The 24,818-nt window shown below is 41.7% G+C and overlaps 1 protein-coding gene across 5 annotated transcripts in view; it reads right to left on the bottom strand.

Moving 5' to 3' along the window:
• The window catches only part of KCNC2 (potassium voltage-gated channel subfamily C member 2), a 165,464-nt gene extending 144,937 nt beyond the window's left edge, over window positions 1-20,527 (bottom strand). For 4 of the 5 annotated variants that reach the window (XM_004583043.3, XM_004583042.2, XM_012926344.2 and 1 more), the window contains exon 1: window positions 19,802-20,527. In XM_004583043.3, the coding sequence (XP_004583100.2) occupies window positions 19,802-20,506 (705 nt within the window). In that variant the 5' untranslated portion in view covers window positions 20,507-20,527. The remainder of the gene's footprint in view (window positions 1-19,801) is intronic. The other variant, XM_058673569.1, reaches the window with a different exon arrangement.
• Between the last annotated feature and the right edge of the window lie 4,291 nt (window positions 20,528-24,818).

Here is a 24,818-nt window from a genome sequence, read left to right on the forward strand (position 1 = left end):
ATACACCTGCAAGCTGAAGCAGCAGCAGCCTTTGGAACATTGCAAGCTGGGAAGTGAACTTAGTCAAGTCTGTCCGAGAAAATGCTTCTTTGCAATATCTACTGGGTGCCAGCCTGTGCTAGGCCTCACTAACTCATTCGCAGAAGGGACCTCTGTCTGCTCTACCACTTGGTCATGCACTCCTTAACTTCATTCAAAGAAGTAGGCAGTGTTATTTGCGATAGTTTCTTTTCTACCAATAGCTCCTAATTAACGATAGAGAGTTTTCATCTGTGCTTCGCAACTAATGATAAAAAATACAATTGTTTTTCCAACTGTTTTCTACAACCTCCTAGATTCTCTACATAGGAGCAGTAAAAAGCCTCTCTTCTGCCCATGCCCAGAGACCCATAACAAGCATGAGTTAGACTTCATCAGGTACTAGACTACAAACTTCGTACATATCTGCTTTTATAAAGCTTTCATTCACAGAAGGCTCACCTTCTCTAAGGTTATGCACATAAAATATATTATTCAAGTCTCACGATTGAATCTTAAGGTACTCACTTTACGGAAACTTTTTATTGTCAAAAAAAATAGAAATTTAACTCATCCAAGGTCAAGAAACTAATAGATGGTACCAAACCTAGGTCTGTGTGATGGATTTATACTCTAAGTCATCACAATGCCTTTCAATATTGAGGTTATGCTTTTACATAAATGTATTGTGAAGAAATTCAAGACTATTTTGAATCCTGACCTGAATCCAACACAAAAGCCATCTGTAAGTGTGAGAAGGGAAGACAGAATGAGGAACAGTAGAGGAACCAGCCGATACGAGGCCATTTGGAAGACACTCAAAGTTTCCACAGTCAAAGCCTTCTTTTAACACAAACTGCTTCAAGTTTTACATAAAGATAAGTAGATATTAATTCATAAAACAGAAGCAAAGATTAAAAAATAAAAATAGACTTATAAAAGATCAGAAGTTATTTAAACGAGAAAAAACAAGCAATCTAGTGAAAGAATATATGCAAACCAGAAACATGGTAGAAAATTAAAATATCCATTAGATTTAATTTTAAAAAATCTGCTGAGAAAGAAATACTATAGGAAATGCAAACAACCACTTGGAAATGTTTGCAATAATGTAAACTGAGAAGATAAAAGTCATAAAACTACAGAAAACAAAAGGTGAGTTTGTAACAGTACATAAGATTTTTCTCAAACAGGAAGAAGAAAGTGAGAGTGGACAGTGGAAACTTAGTGATCCAATTGTGTTTCCAGGCACTCTTTTCTTTTTTTTTTTTTTAAGATTTTATTATTATTGGAAAGCTGTATATACAGAGAGGAGGAGAGACAGAGAGCAACGGGCCGGTGTGCGCCGATCCGATGCCGGGACCAGGAACCTCTTCCGGGTCCCGCAGGTGGGTGCAGGGTCCCAAAGCTTTGGGCCGTCCTCGACTGCTTTCCCAGGCCACAAGCAGGGAGCTGGATGGGAAGTGGAGCTGCCGGGATTAGAACCGGTGCCCATATGGGATCCCGGGGCTTTCAAGGCGAGGACTTTAGCCGCTAGGCCACGCCGCCAGGACCCAGGCACTCTTTTCAAACAGCTCTTGCTCAGACCTCTGCCCCACGTCACACTAACCTGTGAGTTCTTCCAGCTCACTCCAGTCTCCTCACTGTAGGCTCTCCTTCCCAGGCATTCCCATCTTTCATCTCCTTTCTCTCTTTTAGCAGAACTCTCTCTGTCTTAGCACTAATGTCACGCACTTACTGGGGTTTGCTCAACACCAACGTTTGTTTAGGGCTTCAGTCTGTGCTCACAAAACACATGAATTTGCTTATCTAGTTTTTGTCTGGTACTGTAATTTTTGCTTATCACAAAGAAGCAGGTTTTAGCAATCAAAATTCTATGTAACCAAAATTATATGCTAACGCAAGATAATTTCCATATGTGAATGAAACAAAGATTTTCTCAAAGATATGAAGATACACAAAAATATATCATGTTCAAGCCACTTCTGAAAGGAAGTTTAAAAGCACATGGCATATCACCAAAATTTGTTTCAAAACTCCTTTAAAAATTGAAAAGTTAATAGCAAAAAAAACCCAAAATATTAGTAACTAATCAAACAGGCATGAATACATCCGAAAAATACAACCACAAAACTTACAAATTATAGACATGTAACAAAAATAAAAAACCAATAAATTGTAACTACTACAAACTGAATTATTATTTAAACAGAGTATAGTATGCTTTCATAAATGGAGATTTCACCATTCTCACTACAATGTATATGTCTGTAGTTAAATTCCTTTCTCAGGCCTGCTATTTGCCAGAGTTAGCTGAGCTATCTGGACACAACGGAGTTTTAAATCTAACAGGCTTCTGTACTGCCTTGGTTTGATAAAGTATATACAGATAGGACAGGGAAAGTCCCCCTTGAGATGTTTCTCAATGAACCAAATATAACATGAACCAAAATTACCATGAGTGTGATGAACAGGAAAAAAAAAAAAAGAAAATCTTCTTGTCTAATTTCCTTTCTGCTGCAGCGTTTACTTCTCAGCATCTTTGCTTAGTACACTGCTCCCATCAGTGAAGGTCTGGCTTCCACGTAATGAGCAGGACAACCAGTGCCATCTGTTATTACTAGGCACATGCTTCTTCCCATAACAGGGACCTGGCAGTGTCTGTAAAAAAATGAAAATACACTGATATGCTAACTTTTTGTCTCAACTTAATGGTATGCCTTCCAAGATTCACAAATCTCTATTGAAGCAACAAATCATGGGTCTTACAAATGTGTTCTCAGTAGGGAGATAATAATTAAGGTATCTCTATTGTCTAAGTGATCTTCTTCACCTTCTCCTCACCTCCTCCTTCTTCTTCTTCAATTTATTGATTTTTATTGGAAAGGCAGATTTATAGAGAGGAGGAGAGACAGAGAGAAAGATCTTCCATCCGTTGATTACTCCCCAAGTGGCCACAACGGCCGGAACTTAGCCGATCTGAAGCCAGGAGCTTCTTCCAGGTCTCCCACACAGATGCAGGGTTCCAAAGTCTTGGGCCGTCCTTGACTGCTTTCTCAGGTCACAAGCAGGGAGTTGGATGGGAAGTGGGGCTGCTGGAACATAAACCGGTGCCGATATCGGATCCCGGTGTGTTCAAGGCAAGGACTTTGGGCACTAAGCTACAGCACCAGGCCCCCAAGTGATCATTATCAAGAAGTTTTTTAATGTCAGTCTAATGAACTTCTTATATAAAACCACACATTCTACAACAGCTTGAATTTTCTCACTGGGTTTATTTACATGCAGACCAGAGTGGAATAGAAGTGGTAAAGGGAGCCCGGCACGGTAGCCCAGTGGCTCAAGTACTCATCTTGCATGAGTCAGGATCCCATATGGGCACTGGCTCAGGTCCCAGCTACTCCAGTTCCCTGTTTGTGCCCTGGCAAAGCAGTCGAGAATGGCCCAAAGCCTTAGGACCCTTACACCGTGTGGGAGACCCAGAAGAGACTCCTGACCCCTTGCTTCGGATTGGCTCAGCTCCAGCTATGGCCACAGGGGAGTGAACCAGCAGATGGAAGAGCTTTCTCTATGTCTCTGCTTCTCTTTGTAAATCTGCTTTTCCAATTTAAAAAAAAACACTCTTTAAAAAAATGTCGTAAAGGGGCTGACACAATAGCATAGTAGGCTAAGCCTCTACCTGTGGTACCAGTATCCCAGATGGGTATGGGTTACGTCCCTGCTATTCCACTTGTGATCCAGCTGCCTGCTGATGGCCTGGGAAGGCAGCAAAGGATGTTCCAAGTCCTTTGGCTCTTGCACCCACATGGGATACCATGGGAGACCAGACAAAGTTCCTGGCTCCTGACTTTGGAACAACTCTTCTTTGGCTGTAGCAGCAGAAATAGAAGATCTCTCTTGCTCGCTCTATCCCTCTCTCTCTTTTTCTCACTTGCTCTCTTTCTCTTGATTCTGATTTTCAAGTAAAATAAAGCAAAAGTAGTAAAATATGGTGGTCTCAGAGAAGAGAAGAAACACCCACATTCACACAGGGCCCAAACTGCAAACTATGGGGCCCAGCGTGGTAGCCTAACGGCTAAAGTCCTTGCCTTGCACGCAGCCAGGATCCTGTTTGAGTGCCTGTTCTAATCCCAGCTGCCCTGCTTCCCATCCAGCTCCCAACTTGTGGCCTGGGAAAGCAATCAAGGATTCCTCCAAAGCCATGGGACCCTGCGTCTGCATGGGAGATCCAGAAGAAGCTCCTGGCTCCTGGCTCCTGGCTCCTGACTTCAGATCGGCTCAGTTCCGACCACTGCAGCCACTTGGGGATTGAATCAGCAGGTTAAAGATCTTTCCCTCTGTCTCTCCTTCTCTCTGTATATATCTGACTGTACAATAAAAAAAAATGTCTTTTAAAAAAAGCCCTCAGATTATGATTTTATTTGAAAGTAGCATATTGGCACAGGAGTTATGTCGAAGAAATTAGTTTATATTTGAAGTCAATTTCTTCCAAGTTTAATTGTTTGGTAACTATTTTCATGCATTTGTTTTGTTCCTCAACAATTTTTATTCTCCCTGGAGTTTTCTTTAGGCTATACTCTGCTGCTTTCCCAGGCCATTAGCAGGGAGCTGGGTTGGAAAGTGGAGCAGTCAGGACTCAACCAGCATCCATAAGGGATACTGGCATTGCAGGCAGAAGAATAATTTGCTATACCAGCATATAAGCTCCCCATCCCCAGAGTTTCTGAAAGTAAGTTTTATTTAAAGTCATTTTCCAAGGAATATTTTCAACTACTGAAATGTAAAGTCACCTTATTCTATTTCTGTTTCAATTTCTAGTTTTGAAATCCACATGGAAAAATATATTGTCTAGTTAGCTCTATTTATAGAAGTTATGTAAAAAAAACTAGTATTATTTTCTTGGTTTTAAACGGAAAGAGTAAAAAAGAAATACTATGTTTCTTGTAACTGCATTGCTTATCTCTCACTGTATCTTATTAAGGTAAGGAAAAACTGTAACAAAAAAAAACCTTTAGGTCTATATTTAGGATCTAATTTTACAACCATAATATCTATAAAGTATTTTTCTGTAATTGGTCAATTGATTTCAAAACAGGAAAGGAGAAAAACAAACCCAAACATAATAGTACTAAATCTCAATGAACAGTAACTACTTACAAACCACATTCCAAAATCATAAACCAGTAAATTTTTAATTGGAAAAAGTCACAGTAGTTCTCTTCTCCCATTATAAAAACTAAGGAGTTAATCTTGATTTTTTGTCTCACTTACTTCACCAAATCAGTCAAAACTTTGCCCCTTTTATTTTCTCTTTAGTCACAGGCTTATTTCCGGTTTAGCCTTCAATGTTGTAACTGTACAGGTATAATAATGGGCTAACTTGTACTCAATTTCCACAGCCCAATACACTGTTCAGCCACAAAAATGTTTCAGAATAATGTTCCCAGTTACAAATTTGCATAAAATCCTTCAAAATCAGCCCATTAGCAAGAGAGAAAGATCAGACTTTCTCAACAAGCACTTAGAATATCCAGCCAACTTCAGTCTCTTCTTTTTAAGATTATTTATTTTTACTGAAAAGGCAGATTACAGAGAGGAGAGGCAGAAACAGAAAGATCTTCCATCTGCAGGTTCACTCCCCAAATGACCACAATGGCTGGAGCTAAGCCAATCCACAGCCAGGAGCCAGGAGCTTCTTCCAGGTCTCCCACATGGGTGCAGGGTCCCAAGCCTTTGGGCCATCAGGCAGCAAGATTGGAAGTGGAGTAGCCAGAACCTGAGCTGGCGTACAAATGGGATACCAGCATTTGAAGCTGGAGGATTAGCATCTTGAGTCATTGTGCTGACCCCTAATCTGAGCTTCTGTCTCCTACCACATCTTTCTCTATTCCTGGCTCCAGCTGTATTTAGTCACTCATAGTACGTTAAATAGGCCTTGCTTTTCTTCTCTTTTGTAACTCTGGTTGGCCCTCTTCTATTACTTAAAATATTTATCTCCTCTTCATCCTCTACTCCTAACCGAGAGAATTTTCCCCAGGAAGATTTTTTTCAACTGTACTAACACTATGTTAACATGTAAAACTCTCTGATTTTATACCTACTACAGATATGACGCCGCACTGTCATCACTGCTTTGTTGCTCTCCTACAAGCATGCTAAGAGCAGGAAATGTGTGCTCATCCTGCCACTCACAAAATGCTGGATATATAATACAAACCTGTTGGCTATTATTGAAATAAATGACTACTTCATCCTGAATAAATGAATCATTTCTACAACTTTCCAGCGTCATTAAGTATCTACATGAATACACTCAAAGAATGACAACTTATGTCTCCATGAACATTCTAATAACCAAAATGTCTTTTTAAGGTAGTCTGTTATCACAACACCACCTCCACACTGACTAATACTCACTGTTAGGAATAAAAACAATGATGATGTGGCACAAATGATGTTTATATAACAAAGGCCTAGATTCTCATGAATACGCTCAATCCATCTCTGTCACAATCTACTGTGTAAGATACTATGGCTTTCTCTCTAGTTCAAGTGAGGGGGACAAATGCTTGGATGTCTGACACCTAGTAGAAGATGCACACTGAATTCTGGGCTCCTGGCTCAGGACTGGTCCAGCCTGGGCTATTGAGAACCCTTGGGGAATGAATCAGCAAATTATACATCTCTATCACTTCCTCTCTTCAAGTAGATGAAACTTAATGAATAAATGTTTAAAAAAAAAAACCTGTCAAGCAGCCTGTCAGACTTTTAAATCTTAAAAAGAAACGCAGTTTAAGAATACTTCATTTTACTCTTACGCATCATGTATTTCGTTTGTGAGTTAGAGAAAGAGACAGAGATGTCTGATACACTAGTTCCCTCTCCAAACAAATGTCCTAAACAGCCAAAGATGGGGGAGGAGAAAGCTGAGAACTGGAAATTCAATCAGTCTCCCACATGGGTCATGGGGACCCAACTACTTAAACCATCACTAGCCACTTCCATGAATGTAATGTGGTAGGAAGTAGAATCGGGAGAGGAATGCACCCAGGGTTCAAACTCAGACACTCCAATATGGAGTGGGGCCATCCCAGGGCTGTCTTAACCACTAGGCTAACTATCAATCCATATAAGTTTAATTTTAAACTTTTCAAAATCACCATCCATGGAGCCTTTCTAAGGGATAACACCGGTTATGCTGCAGAACCACGGGGCTATTAAACAGTTTTGAAAATATCAATCTAAGCATGATTATACACTTAATTCACTATGAAACTGTGTTTGCTTTTAGCATTTGTGTCACAATGATGGCATATATTAGGCAAGCAGCCAACTACGGTTCAAAACATATTTTCCCAATATTAATCCCATTCAAATCTCACTGAATTAATTTCTCTGAAGGCTTGGTAAGTACCTAACAACTCTGAGAAACACCTTAGTTTAGGAACCACTTATTTTTAATGAGCTAAAATAGTGTCCAGTCCTGTTCTGGTGAGGATCTAACATCCCAGTAAGAAATTCTATCTTTAAACCCAGAAATCCCTTATATCCCAATGCTACCATCCTTACCCCCTTTCCTGTCTTTGTCATATTCCCCATCCTCTATTCATTGGATAGTAAGAGCCAATGTTACACGACTTGATATTCTGTTAGGCTTCCATGTTACCTTTGCCAACCTCCTTTGATTGCCTGAAGCTGCCTACTGATACCTTGGGACTAACTAAATGCCATCTCCCCCATGTAGGAGAGCTGATCCCTGCCCGGTCTGTGTTTACACTATTCCAATACCTAGGATAGCAGCTGATGCATTATATTATAACAGCTTTTCTTGGGCTACAGACTAGGAAGGTCCTGAAGATACATGCTAAATTTGAAAGTACATTTGAAACTCAGTAATTGTCAACTGAAGGTTTAAAAAACAGTAAAAACTTTGATGGTTGTTTTCAAATTTGTTTAGTTTAAGGGATAATTATACAAACTCCTGATAGCAACATGCTATTTTACTAGGCAGTTAATGCAAGCCAAGACAGATAAAATGCAAAAGGTGACGGATAAAGAAACTCAGAACCATGTACACTGAACTTACGAGCACTATGATAACTGCACTTCCAAGAAACAATTCCAAGAAACTACCTAAGATAGCTGACTCAGAGATAAATAAGGCATATCAGATATAAAATGGAAAAATTACATATTTTGAAAACAATCATCAAATTTAAATATGAGGGAGCTAATAGTTTGCATATATTATAAAATTAAACACATCAACAGAAGAAATTGGGTAAATTATTTAAAAGCAACTCTGCTACTGCATCAAAGCTTATCATTTTGAATGTCATTAAATCTGAGTACATTAAAATATGCTTTATTTTTATTAGCTTGAAACCTGTATCACAAAAATTGTAATAGAAGCATTAAAACAGTAGACAACATTATGAGCCCAGGAATGCAGCATAAGCTCACCAGTGCTTATATAACATGACAGTTTTATATAGTTACATGGTGTCATATAATTATATATAGTTTATATAACATGATAGTTTTTTGGCTTTGATATATCCACCAATCATTTTATAGGACTGCGATAGGATTATTTGAACTGACAATGAAATTGTAACAGCTTTCAAAAAGACACAAGCTAGCATTATTTTCAATTCTTTCTGAACAGATAAAGATTCGTTATGGCTCTAGCCTGGCTACTTCCTGCTCAACCCTGAAAACAGGTTGAATTAAGCATTTTGTAATAACTTTTACCATTGTCCTTTCATTACTCACTGGGAGAAGTCTAAAGTAGAGAAACAAGGGCAATAAGTCTATATTAGTACAATCAGCTTTTGCCTAAGCATCATTTATAAACAAGCTGTCTTAAGTTGAGTCAACTAATATATTATCAATGCTGTTTTAAATCATTTAAAAAGTATTAAAGTTTATTTAAAAGTCAGAAAAATAGACACACACAGAGAAACACAAACAGATTCTATCTGATGGTTCACTCTCCGAATGCCCGCAGCTATGACCGGAGCAAGCTGAAGCCAGTGTCTTGAAAGACGGTGTGAGTTTCCCACAAGGTTGGTAGAGACCTAACTATCTTATTTAAGATATACTGCCTCCAGCATGTACATTAGCAGGAAGCAAGTAGAGCTAGAATATGAATACAAAGCATTCCAATATGGAAGTCAGGCATTTTAGGTGGAGCTAACCATGGGACTAAATTCCAACAAGAACATTTTACTTTATTTTTTATAACATCATTTTCTAATGTACCAAAAAACTAAAAAACTCTGGACAAAATATTGGTATAAAACAAGATGATTTTTGTGAATGAAGCTTGAATTTTTTATCTCTCCACAAAGTTTTTCACTTCTCTCCATGAAAACAAAGAAAAATAACTTTCACTTATGATATTAATCAGAGAACATGTGTCAGGAGAAACTATCGTGGCTTTTGCTCCAGTTTTTAAATCTGTCAACCAGACAGCTATGAAGCTCAGCAAAGCCTTAAGACCTGGTGCCACACTAGCCAGGCTCTTCAGGGAGAGAGAAGCCATCACCGAGGTTTCTCTGCATGGGATTTGGGGATTTTCAGTACATAAGGGTCACTAAAGAAGTGTCAAATTGCAATGATGCTCTAATCTTCACCAACTTTCAGGAGAAAAGACCAATTAAGAGACTGTAGCAAACACAAAGTATTTTCCCCATCTTATCACTAAGTTCTGACCCAAGTTCTGTTCTTGATTCCATATATATATTTAATCCCAAACACACAAAATTCTGACTTTTGCTTTACATTTCCATCATACTGCCTTGGGCTATCTGTCCGTTTCAAAAAAGGTCAAGGTAAAGTGTTTCTCCACTGTATTTATTGACCTCACAACAACTTCATTTGCATGTCTGTAAAAGCTCCAAACACATTTCCCTTTCCTAATTCACCAGTTATCCCTATGTAAACGTATCATGAGCAGGTTAATTACATTTGAGAAGACAGTGTTCTATAAAACTCCTTGTCCATTGACAAAAGCTTGAAACAGAATTGCATTTTTAAAAACCTAAAGCAATGAAACAATAATGGAGAAAATATTATGTAAGCATGCATACAAATGGGTCAAGAACAGAGATAAGATACAATTTCTTCATCATCTAAATATCTCCTGAAGCTTACTGCTCCTGAGTTTGGAGCCAAGAGGTTTCTGTAGATAATCTTGTGGGGACTTCTTCCTGAAGGGACAGAGAACAGATAAGTGCATCCCAGCTTAAGACTGAGGCGTTATAGGTTTGAATTAGTCTATAAGCTGCAGTATTGGTAGAGAAGGCAGCAATGGGTGGATGCCTTTGCAGGGGAGTCTGGAAATCAGTAAAGCAAATGCCTGAAACAGTGGCAGCTGATTTTTAACAACAGGGTGTGGGAAAGGTCAGAGTCTACCCTGACTACTGTTTACATGCTGCAGCTTCCGAACAGCTAAAATTGTTCACTTAATGTCAGAATCTGGATGGAGAGACAGATTGAGTGGGAAGAATACCACAGAAGAAGTCAGAGGATCTAGATGCTGAGCCTTACTTATCATTGTCACTAACCACTCATGACAGGAGCGTGTCAGTTTGTTGCCCTGTGAATTGGGGTAGCTGTGCCAGGTGACTGCCAGTGTCCTCCCAGTTCTATTCCTCTGCAGCCACCAGCTCGCTACTACCAATCACATCACACATGCACCCCTGCATTATGAGTCAAAACTTTAAACCATATTCCTACAAGTATCTTCTCTCTCTATCCATGTACACATTTTTAAAACATATGTCTTGGGCCCGGCGGCATGGCCTAGCAGCTAAAGTCCTCGCCTTGAGCACCCCGAGATCCCATATGGGTGCCGGTTCTAGTCCTGGAAGTTCCACTTCCCATCCAGCTCCCTGCTTGTGGCCTGGGAAAGCAGTTGAGGACGGCCCAATGCATTGGGACCCTGCACCCCCGTGGGAGATCTGGAGGAGGTTCCTGGTTCCCGGCTTGGGATCGGCGCGCATCGGTCCGTTACAGCTCACTTGGGGAGTGAGTCATCGGACAGAGGATCTTCCTCTCTGTCTCTCCCCTCTGTATATCTGACTGTAATAAAATGAATAAATCTTTAAAAAAAAATATGTCTTGAGTATGAGTTTGAAGCAGTGAATATATATTCTTTTTACGTAGACATACAGACTGAAAATAGAAAAAGTATCTTTTAAAAACACTAGGAAGTAGTACAGAATGAATATACATCATATTTAAAATATACACCACAGTTTAAAATAATCTTTATTAATTAAGAACATGTAAATATAAACTTACAAAATGGAATAGATGGCATACTGTTCTCTGCTTATTCTGATAGAGGGGATTATGAAAGAGATTAAAACTGAATAATTTGACACTATTTTATAAACACTTAAATGTGCTAGGCAGATCTGCAAAATTCACAAATGATGTGATTTTTTCTTTCTGTATATAATATGGAAAGGAGAAGAGGATGTTTTCTTTGGCAAGATACTTTGCCAATGGAAATAAAACAGATTATTTACTCAGTTACCCTGGTGGGATGGATATACATCTTCACTGAATCTTAGGCCTAGCAAATGCCAGAGCTGATCATCTCTATGGATTTCATGACAGAGCTACCGCAAAATGATTTCCTGAGATCAATATGTGGTTAAGAGAAAGCTGTTTTCAATGGAAACAGGAAGCTGGGCTCTAACCTGTTTCTATGGTAACCAGAGCAGCAGCTACCCAACAGCTGTAGGGAAAAAAAGGCAGAAAGTTACAAATGTAAAAAAAAAAAAGTGTTTTACATTATTAGTATGATGGTGCCTAAAGTATAGTCAAAAGGAGTGCAGATCCACTGTCCCTCCTTGCTCCAGGATTTCTTCCAGTTGCTGGGAGGAAATTTGGGTATTATCTAATTCACTGTGTCATTCCAGTTTTTCTTTCTTTCTTTTTTTTTTCAGAGAAGGCAAAGGCTATCAAGACTACTAGAGATACAATAAATTCCCCAAGGTCCCCCAGCTACTGTTAAAATCAGAGTTAGTACATGGGCCTTCTAACCCAAGCTATCTTATCATACACGAACATCTGGATGACTCTGAAAGGAAAGCCCATCATACCTGGAACACAGTTGAATTACATTTGTACTATACTGATGCTTACAGTTAAGACTATTTTATCACCATACATTCTCTCCTGGAGAGCTGTGTTTATGGGTTTTTTTCTTTTTTAAATTTTGTTTTTGATGATGTTTATATAGTTAAGGCGGGAAGGGTCAAGGATTACGTTTAGTGCCCTTCACTACGCAGTGAATCATATTTTACAGGCTGCCATAATAAAAAGAATCTGTGACTCAGAAGTTCAAATGATTGAAAACTCGTATTTACTTTATTTACAGCAGTAAAATCTATTTATAGTAGTAAAAATTAATAGTAATGATCGTGCATTTTTCAAATAGAAAAGGTTAATCTGCATCTTCATAAAATCTTACATTCCAGGCCCAATGCAGTAACCTAGCAGCTAAGGCCCTCACCTTGTGCGCTGGGATCCCATAAGGTCACTGGTTCATGTCCTGATAGTCTACTTCCCATCCAGCTCCCTGCTTGTGGCCTGGCAAAGCAGTCAAGGATGGCCCAAAGCCTTGGGACCCTGCACCCATGTGGAAGATTAGGAGGAGGCTCCTGGCTCCTGGCTTCAGATCAGCTCAGCTCAGGCTACTGTGGCCACTTAGGGAGTGAACCGACAGACAGAAGATCTTCCTGTCTCTTCTCTTCTATGTATATCTGACTTGCTGAGAAAAATAAAGAAATCTTTTAAAAAATTACATTCCCTTGTTTTCAGTTACTTTGAAACTGAGCTTGCTGATAGCAAATAATAACATCCTTGTCTCAATCAATTTTGCCAACTCAAGTCTACAAATGAACTCTTAGCACAATATTACAGGAATAAGGTCAGATTCAATCTGTCCAACTAAATTCACAATTGGCATGCCTAATCCTGAGAGAGAGATCATGCTGCCTGGTGTGTGATCAAATGCAAGGGAATTTTACAATGTTAATGCAAAAACAGAATTAAAATACAAATTTTGGGGGGGTTGGTATGCTGCAACAGCAAGCTATCTAATCCTCCCTTGGTGGCACCGGCATCCCATATGGGTACCAATTCATGTCCAAGCTGCTCCAATTCTGATACAGCTCCCTGCTTCTGGCCTGGGAAAGCAGCAGACGGTGGCCCAAAGCCTGGGACCCTGAACTTACAGGGGGATTCGGAAAAAGTTTCTGGCTCACTACTTCAGATCAGCCCCGCTCTGGCTGTTGTAACCAATAGATGGAGAATCTCTCTTTCCATCTCTCCCTCTCTCTCTGGAACTCTTTCACGCAGAAATAAATAAACTTTTGTTTAAAAAAAAAAAAGATAAATTTGGGTGCAAAAACATTTGAAACCCATACAGCTGAAGATCTTTGATGAAATGTTCATGGAAATGTGCTTTCTGAAAGCCTAGATTTCAGAAGTTTTTGCATCAAAATAAACATTTCTTATAATTTCACTTTTCCATGAATATTTTGAACTACTCCTGTACATTAAGAACAGAATTCACAACTCTAGTTACTTAATTTTTACTGACCTATCAAATAAAGTGCTCCATAATCCTTTCCAATGCTCAGAATATAGACAGAATATAAAATTTATTCATGAACTATATAATTAATACCCTGAAAAGATGAAAGGACAAATACACATTTGTATGGTAAATGCAAACATATCAGACTACTACATCATACTTTTCTCAGTGATGTGAAACTTTAATTTTTCTATGTAATATGGCTGATCATGACCTGTAATTAATATGGAGGAATGCAGAAACATGGCCCAAACGATTTTATTGTTTAAAGTGTGGTCTTTGTCATATTGTAAGGAGAACGTCTCTAAAATACTTTGAAAATAAAAATAAAAGCAATAAAAAAAACCAGGAAAGTCATGACTGAAAGAGCCTAACATATTTGTAGCACAAGATCAATAGCATCACTGCTTCTAAAATACATATCTTACTACATGTGACAGGTAAACATTGCTCCTCCAAGATATTTTTTTTAATTATTTGTTTGATATGGGAAGTAGAGAGACCAAGAAGATGAAGAGGGGAGAAGGGAAGGATAACAGGAGGGGGAAGAAAAAGAAGAGATAATTCAGTCCCCAAAACCCACAACAGCTTAGGGCTGAGGTAGGACACAGAAGAGAGCTAAGCACGAACAACAGGTCTCCCACACAAGTGCCAGAGACCTGAACAACCTGAACAACCTGAACAACGCGCCTGCTGCCTCTTAAAGTCTCACATTGGAAAGCTTGAATCAAGGTGGTCAGGACTCCAACTACACCCCTATCAGGTGAGACGCGCAGGTCCCAAGCGGCTTCTTGACCACTGTCCCACAAATTTGTCATACCTACCCCTAAATGAGATTTTGAGGAAAATTCACCCTTAGTATCTCTGGACTTTTATTATGATTATCTTGTTGTATTTTTTGTTTCTTTTTAGATACTAAATTTAGGAAATGTTTTATTATAGAGCAGAGAAGCTTATTTAAGTTACTGTCTTCTCTAGACATTGTAATATCTCATGTTTTCTAGTTAAGATCGATAACATAATCAATATTCATTTAGCAAACAAGTTTTCTAAAATGTTTCAGGAACCACAATAGGTTATAAACAACATATCTGTCCATTAATCCTTCTAGTTGGAATAATGCTTACAAAACAAGAATTAATAAATTTTCTTCCTTTAATATTAACATATAAAACTCAAATTGCACCTGCCTTCTAATATTTAAATTAAGTATTACATTTGATGTCAAAAAACAGTTATTTAGGCTATCACTTTCCTTCTTTGCTTTGCAGAGTTAGTAAAAGGAAAAAAATGATCAGAGAAAGTAGCTAAGTGTTTCCAAATTTGAAACCAATTTTACATGTTGAAATGTAAATTTTAACAGTTTTGAAAAGCATGGTGGTGTAAGAAATAATCAAAAACATCAATAAAATGAATATTATAAGGTTAAAAATATAAAGATGAAGCACTCAAAATCTCTCTTCTAGTGTTTTTTAGTGGGCAGTGTGGCATCTGGCTCGGTAACCTTATCTTAGAATTTACTGATCAGCCTTCTCCCATTCCTTCTCCCCCTGTTCTCCCCCGCCTCTGGTAACCACCATTCTACCCTTTTCTTTAATACTTTTTTTTTAGATCCCACATCAGTGAAATCATGCAGTAAGCTATCCTCATGTGCTAGATTATGTCATTTCACATCATGATCTCCACTTCCACTGATATTACAATAACAAGATTTTATATTTTAATGATATTCCATCATGTGTGGGTACAAAATTTTCTTTATCCATTTATTAGTTGATTGGTTCTTAGGATATTTTTTATTGGTAATTATGAAATGTAATGAAGGCAGTAATAGAGGCTTACCATTGTGATCATTACACGTCATATACATCTAACAAAACACCACCCAGTACCCAAAAATTATGTGCAACTGTCATATGTCACATAAAAATAAAACTGAGACATTAAAAAGACAGATTCACTATCACAATCCATGTATAATTTAGAATGGTTGTATGATGCATAATAATGGTGTATTACATAAAGAACAGAGGAATGAAAAAAAAAAAAGCACAACAGGAGAATGTCTTTGAAATGGTTCAGTTCCATGCCAAAAAGCCACCTTCTTGAATGTGGTTCTGTGGAAGTTATCATTATGGTTTTTTATTTTATTTTTCAAAATACTATTTCAGCAGCCTAGTGATTAAATCCTCACCTTGCACGCACTGGCATCCCTTATGGGTGCTGGTTCATGTTATGACAGCCCACTTCCCATCCAGCTCCCTACTTGTGCCCTGGGAAAGCAGTCAAGGATGACCCAAAGCCTTGGGACCCTGCACCTACATGGGAGACCCGGAAGAGACTCCTGGCTCCTGGCTTTGGATTGGCTCAGCTCAGGCCATTGCCACCATCTGGGGAGTGAATCATCAGATGGAAGATCTTCCTCTCTGTCTCTTCTCCTCTCTGTATATCTGACTTTCCAATAAAAATTAAAAAATCTTTTTTTTTAAAGATTTATTTTTATTACAAAGTCAGATATACAGAGAGGGGGAGAGACAGAGAGGAAGATCTTCCATCCGATGATTCACTCCCCAAGTGAGCCACAACGGCCGGTGCGCGCCGATCCAATGCCGGGACCAGGAACCTCTTCCAGGTCTCCCACGCGGGTGCAGGGTCCCAAAGCATTGGGCCGTCCTCGACTGCTTTCCCAGGCCACAAGCAGGGAGCTGGATGGGAAGTGGAGTTTCCGGGATTAGAACCGGCGCCCATATGGGATCCCGGAGCTTTCAAGGTGAGGACTTTAGCTGCTAGGCCACGCCGCCGGGCCCAAAAAAATTTAAAAATCTTTAAAAATGCTATTGCAAAGCAAAAAAAAAAAAAAAAAAAAAAAAAAAAAGGTTGTGGGTATTTGGCTTAGTGGCTGAGATGTCTTATGTCCCATAATGGAGTACTAGTGATCAACACCCAGCTTAGGCTAATAAAACCAGCTTCCTGTTAATAAAGACCATGGCAGGCAGTAGTGGTGGTTCAAATAATCAGGATCTGTGAGCCATGTGTGAGACCATGACTGAATTTTTTTCCAGGCATCTTCCTAGCCCAATCATAGCAGTTCTCACACTGGGAGACTGAGCAGGGGCTGGAGGCTCTGGCTCTGTCTCTGTCTTTCTCTCTCTGTGTCTCAGCCTCCTCTCCCACTTGTGTGTGTGTATATGTGTGTGTGTGTGTGTGTGCATGCATGTGCGCTTCTCCAGTAAATAAAAGTAAAGTCCTTTTAAAGAGCAGGAAAGTAAAAAAAAAAAAAAATAGTTGTAGCAAGTAATCAAAAATAAGCTTAAATCACACAAAAAAAACCCACATTCTGAAACAAAACAATTCAAACATCTCCCCTACAAAAATGAAAGAAAGGAAAGCAAGAGAAATGGGTAACTGCTCTCATATTGGAAGCAAATTCTATGATTCTTTTATTTTGTTCTTATATTATTTTTTAACTTACAAAAGTTCTAGAAGTTCTAATATCATCATGCTTATGATAAGCACCATTATTTATTAGCCTAAGCTGGGTACTGAACACTTCACAAAGATTTCAATAAAAGACAAACTAATACTTTTAATATGTTCTAAAAGGTAGAAATTTTTAAGTAATTTCTGTTAAGAATGATTATAAAGGCAATAAAACGACAAAGAACAAAACTTGGTAATTCCCTCATATTTCCTAAAAGCATGTCCAAGCAAAATAAAATTTCACCCTGTGGCCTCTCAATATAATTCAATTTATCAAAATAGATCAGACTAAGTCAGGCCATCATCTGAACTTAAAGTGTTCATATAAAATATTCAGTCACTTTTAAATAGAATAATGACTTCAATTACTTTTTTCCTAGGCAAATTCCTAGTACTTCTAAAAGGGATTTCCTCGAAAACAATGTCCACAAAGAAAACAAAACATTATGCATTGACTGGTCAATAAAAAAGGAAAAGGAAAAACAGAGTTCATCTTAAGAAGTTAATTCAAATTCCTTATTTTTTATTCAAAGGTTGAGTAGTGTGGGGTAAATTTCTATCAGCCAACAGGCTAGAATACGCATATTTTTAAAAAGTCCTATGTGATCTTTCAAAGTTAGAACTTTACTGAATGTCTTAATGCTGCCTTACATCTCAACAGCAATATGGCCTGTCGAAATTATACAACCCAGTAGGCTGTAGTCAGTGGTTTTGGCGGAGAGCAAATGGGCAGAGTGTCATGAGACCTCTAGCACAATTCTGGCTCTGCCATTAGCTTGATAATGACCTTGGCCATCACTCAGTATCTGCAGGCATTTTCTTCTACAAAATGAAGATACTGAGGAGATGACCTCAAAGAAGATTTTCAGGTCTGATTCTTGGCTCATTCTCTTTCTACTCTCTCTTTGACCTTGTGTTAGTCTCTAATCTCTGTCTTCTCACCTAACATGAGGGCAGGTCAAAGCCTCAGTGTTATTACAATGAGTCATATCTTATTCAAACTTTTTAAGTAAATGATCAACCCTTTTGACCAACTATCAACTGAAGCAAAGAATCAAATTCCACAGTGATGATAAGAGTTGTATACCTGCTTAAAGTTTTTCTAGCTTACAAGAAAACAGGATGGTATCATAATGAAAGATAACACAAAAAGGCATTTGTTTTTATAGTACATGGCCTGGACAAAAGAAACCCCATGATGAGCCTGAAAACAAACTCAGATTATCTTTTTTATCCACCAAGTGGAAAGAGTACCATAACACTCAGCTGGAAAACAAAACATAGAGATGTAATGACTGCAAGCCTGTGATTGAAAACAAATAAATATACAGTTCTTTTTCTGAGTGTCAACTCACATTGTGGAATAGTTCCAAAAGAATTATCTCAGTGTTGAATTGATGAATTCTGTGTTCTAATATGTGACTGGAGAGGCTAGAGTCCATGTATGCCTTTAAATGTCAGCTCCAAGAGAACAGCAGCACTTTAAATGGTCTCATTGCCTATTTCACACAGCAAGCAACGCACATCTGCAGACCTCCAAAGTGTAGCAGAAACATAACTGACAAGTTAGATGGACAGCTGTATAACATCTCAGGAGTAAGGGCTATGACACCCACAAGGGGATAACATGAAACGACAAATCACTATAAAGCCAGGAGAAAGTTCACTCTGCCCAGGGAGTTTGTCTTCAGGATGACAGAAGAAAACCAGACCCGTGCAGGTGCAGAGTTGTAAGTAGAAACAGTACTCTGTTCTCAAATACAATTAAGCAGCATTCTCAGACGGAGAAATGTTTTGGTTATTTAAAATTATTCTATCCCCTTTAAACTGCAGACACATTCCTGGTCACTTTTATAATCCTTTCATGGGTTTTGGAAGAATTAATGAGGAGTATCAAGGACTAAAATGGAAGGTGTCACTTTAACCTGGAAACTCAAAAAGAAAAATTCATGTAGAGATCACAATATAAAAAGTTCACCTTCGATTGCTACTATCTGAATTGCTCAGATTGTGCCAATCCGTGGCCGGTTCCTATTTGACCTATAAGGAACACAGACACAACCCAAGACGAAATGCATCAGACTGGAAGCTATAGTGTGCAGAGTTTTCTGGTCAACCCACTCAGACAAGCTACTCAATGCCGTGTTCTTTCTTCTGGCTTAGAAAACAGGGCCAAAATGGACCTCCAGGCACACCCTACCTCCACCCCAGTCACACAGACAGATTGCATTCTCCCTCCCTTGGTCCTCAGATTAGACCCCTAAGGGAAGCCACTGGCCTGGATGAGTCAGATGAGAAGTAGCCAAAGGCCTCACTGAAAATGTCCTCTCCTGGGAGCTAAAAGGGAAATGTGGATCAAAAGAGCAGGGAAAATCCCCCAGCGGGAGACAGGTTTTAGGACAAGGCTCCAAGGAGACACTCAGACAAGTTGACGAAAGTAAATCTCACTTTGTGTCTAGCAGAAAGGAGCTGGCACATGGGATGGGTGGCAGGATGGGGACCAGGTTCCCTAGGCTGCAAGCACCCTACTTGGGACAAGGTACAAACTCGCCACCAAACTCAGCTTTCACTGGCCCTCCCTACCCGCATTCACCCTGCCGGCCCAGTGGCAGGAAAGGGACAAAGTTGGGGAGGGAGCTGGAAGAAGTTGGAGCAGCAGGACAGGGGCGAGTCTGGCCTTACCCTGGCGGCTCTGGAAGAGTAGGGGTCCTCAAAGAGAGCCCAGATGCGCGGCTGCAGCCTCCTCCAGCGGCCCGACTTGCCGTCGGGGCCCCCTAGCCCCGCCGCATCCTCGATGCCCAGCCTCTTGGCTGCCAGGTCCTCATCGTCCCCGGGGTCCCCACCGATGAGGTCGGGGGTCTCGAAGATGTCGAGCGCCTCCTCGGCGTCGCGGTGCTGCCGGTAGGTCATCCAGCAGCAGGGCTCCACGTCGGTCTCGTCGATGCCCCAGAAGGCCAGCTCCTCCTCGAAGAGCGGCCCGCACACGTCGGCGGGGCAGTGCAGCTTCCCGGTGCGGTAATAGTTGAGCACATAGGCGAAGACGCCCGGGTGCCTGTCGAAGAAGAACTCACGGCCGCCGCCGCCGCCGCCGGGGTGGTGGTCGCCGCCGCCGGGGCCCACGCGGGAGCTGCAGTTGCCCGCGCCGCCCTGCAGGCAGCCTCCGGGGCCGGGGGACAGCGGGGGTGGTCGCGGCGGAGGTGGCGAGAGCGGAGGGGGCAAGGGCTGTCGCTTGTCGCCCGCCGCGGTCAGGCAGTCGCCCTGGGGCTCGGAGGCGGCGAGCAGCGCCAGGCGCGTCCCGGGCAGGGTCTTGAGGGTGCTGCGGTAGGTCTCGTGCCGGGTGCCCCCGACATTGAGGATCACCCTCTCGTTGTTCTCGATCTTGCCCATCTCTGTGGCTCAGACATGACTGGGGAAGGGGGAAGAGGCGAACACAGTGCCGAGTTAAAAGATTTCGGCCGGTAGGGACGCACCCCGGACCCCACCCCCAGAGTCCCAGGATGCAGGGGCCCGAGGACGTCCCCAGGAGGAGCCCCCACGTCCGGTGCTGTCCCCGCCCCTGGCACCACCACACCTTCCCCGGGTCTCCGGACGTCCAAGGCTCTCTGGTTCGTCCATGACACCTTTCTTTCTCCCTGGGCTCTGAGCTCTCTTCCTTCCTCTCGCGCTCCGTCCCTTTTCCTTGCTAACCTGCTGCTCTCTCCCAGCTCTGAACCTGCCTCTCCCAAGCCCCTAGGGCTCCGCGCCCCTGGGGTCAGGTCAGTCAGCTCCTTCTCTTCAGCTCTCGGAAGCCCCTGGTCTTTCCCCCAGCCACTCCCCAGTCCGATTCACTTTTCCCCCAGGCAGGCGAGTTCTCGCACAGGCGGCGCTGGGTGGGAGCCCCCTAGGAACCCCGAATGCCATCTCACCCCCGGACACCCCGACCGGCGGGCTGTGCTCCTCGGTACTCAGGAAGTGCCCCGCGCGCGACCCCTTCTGGGACCACCACTCATCTCCCTCAGAAAGGAGACAAAAGTCTCAGCAAAGCAGGTTTCCCCGCTGTGGCCTTTCACCAAGGGGACCTCTGACTAATCTCCTCAGCCCATTTCCTCTTCGCATGACTGAAGACTTCCCATGACTGTTGTTATTATTACTTGAGAATGGAAAAGACTAACTCGGATCCATCTTTGAGAATACAAGTGATGGTTACATCCCACCCATCCCCCTCCCACTTCCCCAGGAAAACAAACGCCTCGGGGGTGGGGGTGAGGGGGCTGCTGTGGGCGAGGGGCGAGGCGCACAGCCGGGGTTCCCAAGCGGAGGTCTGGCTTACAGCGCGCGCGGGTCCAGCCTCTCGGCCACCTGTCTCCAGGGCTCCCTCCGCACAGCCCCCGTGCAGGGAGGCGAGGAGGGAAGCCTGCCCGCGGGGTCAGCAGCCTTTCCCAGGAAGCCTCTCCCTCTCCGTGCCCTCCTCAGCTCCAAGTACCTTAGCGAAACCGAGAGAAAAGTAGTGCGGCTTTGGTTTCCAGGTGGAGGAGGTTCTCTGGGCAGCGGGACGGAGTCTTGGCGCCCAGCTGAGCCGCCTGTCTCTGACGAGAAACTACTTGTTGGCGTTTCCCGTGTTCGGGTGGCTGTGCAGCCCCCCTGGGCGCTGGGGTCGGGGAGACAGCCCCCGCCAGCCGGCCGCCTCGCTCCCTGCCTTCATTTTGAGGTCTGTGGGCTCTCCTGTCGCCAGCCTCCGCGCCCAGAGTCACCATCGCGCAGGGCTGAGCAAACCATGGAGCTCAGGGCGGGTCCACCCGGCGCTGCCCGACCCCGCCGCGAGCGAGCGAGCGAGCGGGCGGGAAGACTGTCGGCCACAGGTCAGGAGCGTTCACCCGCTTGAAGGTGAAGGCGCCCTGTTCCCATTTCGTTCAGTAGGGTTTGGTTTCTCCTCCGCCCAAGCAGCCGCTGCTCGAGCTGTCCCTTCTACACCAGCAGCCGTCAGCCTCCTGCAGCCCCCAAAAGCACGGAGCTCCGGGGAGGAGGGTGGGTGGGTGGGTCTGGGGAAGCTGTGTTGTACCAACCAGGTTCATATATTTGTCTTCCCTGAAGCTCTGTCCCCACCCTCTCAGGAGCTTCTGCCCGCCTTATTTACACCCCACTCTCCACGCCCTTTCTCTCCCCAGCGCCTCACCCCTCCCAACAAGTGAGACCAATTGCTGAATGTTATTTATTTATTTATTTATTTATTTATTTATTTATTTATTTATTTATTTATTTTTCCAGTGGCAGCTGCTGCTAACAGGAGAGACAACTACCTACAGGTGAGAGTCGAGCTTTTCTTGTGTATGTTATGTGGGCATCACTTGCTCATTTCAGTCCAATGTGGGTCTCCAACCACCACATCGTTGTTTCGTTGTTTATATAAAAAACGGATTTGCAGAGTTTATTCCAGGAACATGGCACTTTAGAAAGTAAAACTTCAGGTTCCTTTCTCCGAAGGTAAAAAGAGGAACTACAGACCTGTGTCCCCAAGAGAGCCTCACAGAAAATCTCTCCCTTTCCCAAGCTTCCATTGGCTGTTGTTTTTGCTTGCTAGGACTGCCATAGCAGAGTACTCCCTACTCCGTGGTTTCGCAGTTCTAGGGGCTAAATGTCCCTAGTGAATGTGCTGTAGTTGTTGAACCCTCCTCAGGGCTGGAAGAACGACTTTTGGTCCAGGTTTTCCTCATTGGCTTATGGATTGGCCATCCTCTGCTTGTGTGTCTTCAGACCATTTTATCTCTGCTCACTATGTCTCTGTGTCCAAACTTCACTGTTTTTCAAAAAAGACGAATTTTTTTAATGTGGAAGGCCCAGGTACGGGGATTGGAGAGACAGTGAGGATGGGAGGAGGGTCAAAGACTGCTGGGTAGAGAAAACACCAGGATGTGTGTGGAATGAGGTGACTTTGTGAAGCACACTGATACCGGTATTGGGTTTTGGAAAGAGCAAGAGTTATTAGTAAGAAGCCTTTAGCAATATAGAGGACTGCAAGCTTGGTTCAGGAATATTAACAATTCATTAAATGGAGCACTTACGATGACTATCAGATAGTTAAAATGAAGAAATAAAAGTTCTTTGGAAAGTCATTCATATTTAGGAAAATGCAAGAAAAAATTATGTATATATATCTGTAAGGAAATTACAGGCGGATACTGGACATACGATGGTAATGTAGATAATACTGTGGGCGCACTTGAGCTGCTAGCAAGCACAAAAAGGGATAAGGCTTAATACTAAGAAAATAATGTTAATGTTGCACAATTTCTAATCACCAAGACATTTTAAAAAATAATGTTGATGGTGCATTTCAATTGCCAAAAAATTACAAAGAAGCATACTCAAATTGCAACATATATCCTCTTATTGTCTGTAATTCTTTATATTATTAAATGTTACAAATTCATTCAGGAAACTAAAAGCCCTATGAATTGCTTTGAAACAAATTAGCAATAACAATAGTGGTGACTGAAGAATTCATAAGATTATATTTATTGAGATCATGTTATGTGTAAAGTACTTTTTACAAATTTCCCCTTTGAATTTAAGTATAAAGTATTTATATTGAATTCCCAGACTACAGGGCCTGTGTTGTGGCATAGGGGGTTAGGTCACCACGTGAAGCACCAGTATCCCACTTGGGCACCAGTTTGTATGCTGGCTATTCCAGTTCTGATTCAGTTCCCAGCTGAACTGCCTAGGAAAAGCAGCAGAAGATGGCTCCAATGTGTGGACACTTACCACCCACATGGGAGACAGCTTAAGTGCCTAGCTCCTCTCTTCAGCATAATTCAACCCTGGCCACTGACGTCACATGGGAACAAACTAACAAATGCAAGATCCCTCTCTCTCCTGCTCTCTAAGATCCCATATGGGTTCCAGTTTCTGTTTCAGCTGCACCATTTCTCATCCAGCTCTCTGCTGATGGCCTGGGAAAGCAGTAGAGAAAGGCCCAAAGCTTTGGGACCCTGTCCCTATATAAGAGACCTAGAAGAAGCTCCTGGCTCCTGGCCTTGGATCAGCTCAGCTTCATTCATTGCAGTTTTGAGGAGCGAACCAACGGGTGGAAGATCTCTCTGTCTCTCCTTCTTTCTGTAAATCTGCCTTTCCAAGAAAAAGAAATAAATCTTCAAAAAATAATTACAAGACTATAGAAATACATACAGTTAACAGAAGGCAACAGGGAAGCTCATTAGTTTCATTAGTGTTAGTCAATAGTGAACTCCAAAGGAAAGGAGGAAATGGGGCAAAGGACTAAGGAGGGAAATGAGAGCTCCAAGACCTAATCAATCAATTTGGGTCCAAGTTTATATAAGCTATCTAGGGATAATCATTTCTCAGAAGACTGTCTTTTAGAAGAACTCAGCGTTTCTTGGGATTCATAAAAGTTCAGATGTGAAATTAGGGAACACGCTGAGTAAGTTTGAAAATAACGTGGGAAGATAAACTGATGACATATGCGTCCCAGTGGAGAATTCATACACAAAGCACTAAATGAAATACTGTCTCTTTTATTTATTTATTTTCTGATCAATAAAATATCTTAAGCCAGGTATCCAGGCTTCATTATGTAAGAAAGGAGAGAACAGAAAACCCCTCCAGCTAACTAACTCCACTGATCCTGTGTAAAAGTCAGATAAAAGAGAAAAGAAGCAAAGCTTTGAAAGATGGCAATGTAAAACTGAGAAGGAAAAAAAAA

Source organism: Ochotona princeps, chromosome 15 (assembly GCF_030435755.1).
Source record: "Ochotona princeps isolate mOchPri1 chromosome 15, mOchPri1.hap1, whole genome shotgun sequence".
Classification (NCBI taxonomy): Eukaryota; Metazoa; Chordata; class Mammalia; order Lagomorpha; family Ochotonidae; genus Ochotona; species Ochotona princeps.